Here is a 4,152-nt window from a genome sequence, read left to right on the forward strand (position 1 = left end):
GCCCAGGAGAGCCCAGGGCTGCTGGCCTTCGGACCACACTTTGAGTAATGAGGAGCTGAAAAGCCCAAGTTCTGGTCCAAGCTAGGCCACCCAGATGCTGAGCAAGTCCCTTGAGGCCTCAGAACCCAGGATCTAGAAGATGGGCCCTACTGTGCAGGTATTCTCAGAAGACAAAGGGACGAGAGGTCTGGAAAGACACTTGGCAAAAGGTGTGGGTACTGTGGGTCTTCATTTTCTGGATCAAAGATGAAAATGGAGACCCAGAGGGGTGGGAGGACACAGGGTCCTTGCATGCCCCGGTCGACCCAGTCCTCCTGAAAGGGCCTCCTCTCCTTAGCTCCTTGCCGTACAGAGACCCATCCAGTGATACGGGGCTAGAGGGAGGACAGAAGGGCTTGGGTGGCCACGGTCTCTGTTGTTTCCCATAGGTACTGTGCTCTCAGACATCATCCAGAAGTACTTCTTCTCCCCAACGCTCTTCCGAGTCATCCGTCTGGCCCGAATCGGCGCATCCTCAGGCTGATCCGAGGGGCCAAGGGGATCCGCACACTGCTTTTTGCCCTCATGATGTCCCTGCCCGCCCTCTTCAACATAGGACTGCTGCTCTTCCTCGTCATGTTCATCTACTCCATCTTCGGCATGGCCAACTTCGCTTACGTCAAGTGGGAGGCTGGCATCGACGACATGTTCAACTTCCAGACCTTCGCCAACAGCATGCTGTGCCTCTTCCAGATCACCACATCAGCTGGCTGGGATGGCCTCCTCAGCCCCATCCTCAACACAGGACCCCCTTACTGCGACCCCAATCTGCCCAACAGCAATGGCTCCCGGGGGAACTGTGGGAGGCCCAGCCGTGGGCATCCTCTTCTTCACCACGTACATCATCATCTCCTTCCTCATCGTGGTCAACATTATATCGCCATCATCCTGGAGAACTTCAGCGTGGCCACAGAGGAGAGCACCGAGCCTCTGAGCGAGGATGACTTCGACATGTTCTACGAGATCTGGGAGAAGTTCGACCCGGAGGCCACCCCAGTTCATCGAGTATTCGGCCCTGTCCGACTTCGCCGATGCCCTGTCCGAGCCTCTCCGCATCGCCAAGCCCAACCAGATAAGCCTCATCAATATGGACCTGCCCATGGTGAGCGGGGACCGTATCCACTGCATGGACATCCTCTTTGCCTTCACCAAGAGGGTCCTGGGTGAGTCTGGGGAGATGGACGCCCTGAAGATCCAGATGGAGGAGAAGTTCATGGCGGCCAACCCGTCCAAGATCTCCTACGAGCCCATCACCACCACGCTCCGGCGCAAGCACGAGGAGGTGTCGGCCACCGTCATCCAGCGGGCCTTCCGGAGGCACCTGCTGCAGCGGTCCATGAAGCACGCCTCCTTCCTCTTCCGCCAGCAGGCGGGCAGCAGCGGCCTCTCTGATGAGGATGCCCCGGAGCAGGAGGGCCTCATCGCCTACATGATGAATGAGAACTTCTCCCGGCGCCTTGACCCGCCCTCCAGCTCCTCTGTCTCCTCCACGTCCTTCCCGCCCTCCTATGACAGCGTCACCAGGGCCACCAGCGATAACCCCCAGGTGCGGGTTGTCCGACTACAGCCGCAGCGAGGATCTCGCCGACTTCCCCCTGTCCCCAGACAGGGACCGCGAGTCCATTGTGTGAGCGCCAGCCTGACTGGCCAGGACGCACGGAGGGGCAGCCTGGGGCAGCGTAGCCAGAGTGACTGTGACCACAAGCCGGCACCTGCGGGCCCTTCCTTGCTTCAGCCTCGGGCTGTGAGAGATGGGCCTCAGCCCCGCGGACCGACAAGGCAGAGTTCTGTGGCGCCCACGCCGATGACCAGAAGCGGGAGGCCGAGCTGACCGTGCGGGGTGGCCTGTCGCTGGAGGCCCCGCCCACGCCGGCCCGGCCACACCACCCCCCGGGGCTCTGAAAAGCAACACCATCCCAGCTGCGGAGGAGAAATACAAAACTGAGACTGTTGTGAGTGGGCTTTCATAAATTTGTTATATTTGATATTTTTTTACTTGAGCAAAGAACTAATCGTTTTTCCATGGACATCGGCAGCCGTTCACACTGCCTTTTCTTCACTCCGAACAAGAGTGTCTATGGAGGTGCCGGAACTCTGGTTCTCAAGGCAAAAGTGCAACCCGGTGTGGCCCCCCCCAGGCCTACCGCCCGGGGCCGTGTGCGGTTCCCCTGCTGCTTGGGCTGCGGTGCCAGGAGGGCTGAACCCCTTTCCCCGCCCGGCGTGTGCACACAGTCCTCACCCAGAGGCCAGACGCGGGCGGCGTGCGGCCCAGGCTCCCCTCGGGCGAGTGTCAGGCAGAGCGGTTCTTGGCAGCGGGGGCGCTCTCTGGCCTTCCCTTGTGCCCAGGGTCCTGTTTGCCCCCTGTGTTTTCATGCAGGCCATACTGGGGTCATTTCTACAAAAACACAAAGCTTCCAGAAGAGAGTGGCCTGGGTCCCAGGCACTGATGTTGCCTTTTCTTCCCAGGAGAGCCCGGCCTTCTGCACGAGTATTAACAGTAAAGGGAAGGGCGCAGGGAACCAGCCCCACACATGGCCTGGCCCCCAGCTCGTCCTTGCTCCCGAACTGGGCAGGCCCCACCCCACAGGCCAGGAAGAGACGTCTGAGCCCCGTGCCTTGAGGGCGAAGAAGCTGAACAGCCCTCCGCCATGGCCATGCGGCCCCAGCCCATCTGAAGAAGGGAATCTGTTGTCATGACCAGAGCTCTCTTTCCAGACCTTTCTGCCTCTCACCATGTGTGTGGGTGGGCGGCGGGGGGACTCCTGCGTGGTGCCCAGAGCGGAGTGTGGGCCCTGTACCGGGAAGGAGCCTTGGGAGGGTCAGACCCTCCCCTGGCCTGGGAGGGGAATGGACTGTGGGCAACCTTGGGAAAGGGAGCCGTGTGGCCCCAGAGCAGGCCCTCGGGCTCAGCCTGGGGTCCTGGTGGCACCCACCCGCAGGACAACCTGGGGCAGGGTCCAGGCTGTCCACAGGTCTTGTGAGAAGGCCTTTTCAGGGAAAAATACTTTTTCTAGTCCAATTACCCCCAGGGCCTCTTGAGCTGCTGACAATCCTATTTAGCATATGCAAATCCTTAAATGCAGAGACTTGTCCCCCGAGAGTGACAGTGTAGGCTGGCGGAGCCTGAGCAGGCCGGGGCTGGGCCGCCGCCCCAGCTCCCCGGCAGAGCCGCCCGCCGCCCGCCACCCGCCTCGGGGCAGCCCGGGAAGCTGGAAACGCTGCCCCTCACCTACCTCGCCGAGCTGTCGGAGGGCTGGACGTTCGGGAGCTCGCGGCCATGCTGCGGGGCATTGCCGGCGAGTCAAGTATTACGCTTCTTTCTGTCAGCCCCGAGTTCCCTTGGTGGCCGCCCTAGCCCCCACCCCACCCACCCCAGTGATTTTTTTCTTCTCCCGTGTTCCCCTTGAGTCCAGTGTGGGATGTGGTTTGACCGTCCCAGACACACTTCTCCGGGTGGAAATCTTATTTTTGTAGCTCTCTGTGCTTTGCTCTCGAGGCTCGGAGCGGCGTGTGCCCCTCCCCGGCACTCAGCGCCCACTGCAGGGGCAGGAATGCGGTTTGGGAGGCAGGCCGGTAGGCCGGAAGGGGGCTGTGGTTTTGTGTGTCTGTGCGTGTGTGTGTGTGTGTGTGTGTGTGTGGACGGCCCGGGAGCCCTGAGACAGGTGCCCCGGGCTGTGGCTGAGACAGGGTGAGCTAGGCCCGACTCCTTAGCTTTTAGCGTGGCTCTCAATTTTTTTTTTCCAGAACTGCACGATGACCAGCAGGAGGGGAGAAGAGGGTAGGAGAAGAAGGGACATCAAGTGCGGCTGTTGTCTGAACTAATTGAGCACTTCTCACCAAACTCCGTGTATAAATAAGATACATATTTTTAAAACAAACCAATAAATGGCTTACATGACCTGGCCTGGGCTCTGTTCTTGTGATTTCACAAGGGCGGCGGTAGAGGCCCACCGAGCCCGAGAGGAGGTCTCCTGGTGCAGGGGAGGCAGGATGAGACCCCGAGAACCACACAGGGCTTCCCCTTGTTTTCCCAGAACAGCTGGGAACGTGGCTGGTCCAGGAAAAGTGGGGGTCCTTGGGTCTTGCCTTCCAGGACACACCCCCCCGTCTGGG

At 60.5% G+C, this 4,152-nt stretch overlaps 1 protein-coding gene across 1 annotated transcript in view; it reads left to right on the top strand.

Moving 5' to 3' along the window:
• SCN5A (sodium voltage-gated channel alpha subunit 5) overlaps positions 1 to 2,343 on the top strand; it is a 92,049-nt gene extending 89,706 nt beyond the window's left edge. Inside the window, 6 exon segments of the mRNA XM_078073465.1 lie at positions 429 to 506; positions 509 to 840; positions 842 to 908; positions 911 to 1,032; positions 1,034 to 1,594; positions 1,596 to 2,343. Coding sequence (XP_077929591.1) covers positions 429 to 506; positions 509 to 840; positions 842 to 908; positions 911 to 1,032; positions 1,034 to 1,594; positions 1,596 to 1,670 — 1,235 coding nt within the window. The 3' untranslated portion in view covers positions 1,671 to 2,343.
• Positions 2,344 to 4,152: the final 1,809 nt, after the last annotated feature.

This window comes from Halichoerus grypus, chromosome 1, assembly GCF_964656455.1.
Source record: "Halichoerus grypus chromosome 1, mHalGry1.hap1.1, whole genome shotgun sequence".
In the NCBI taxonomy this organism is placed as follows: domain Eukaryota; kingdom Metazoa; phylum Chordata; class Mammalia; order Carnivora; family Phocidae; genus Halichoerus; species Halichoerus grypus.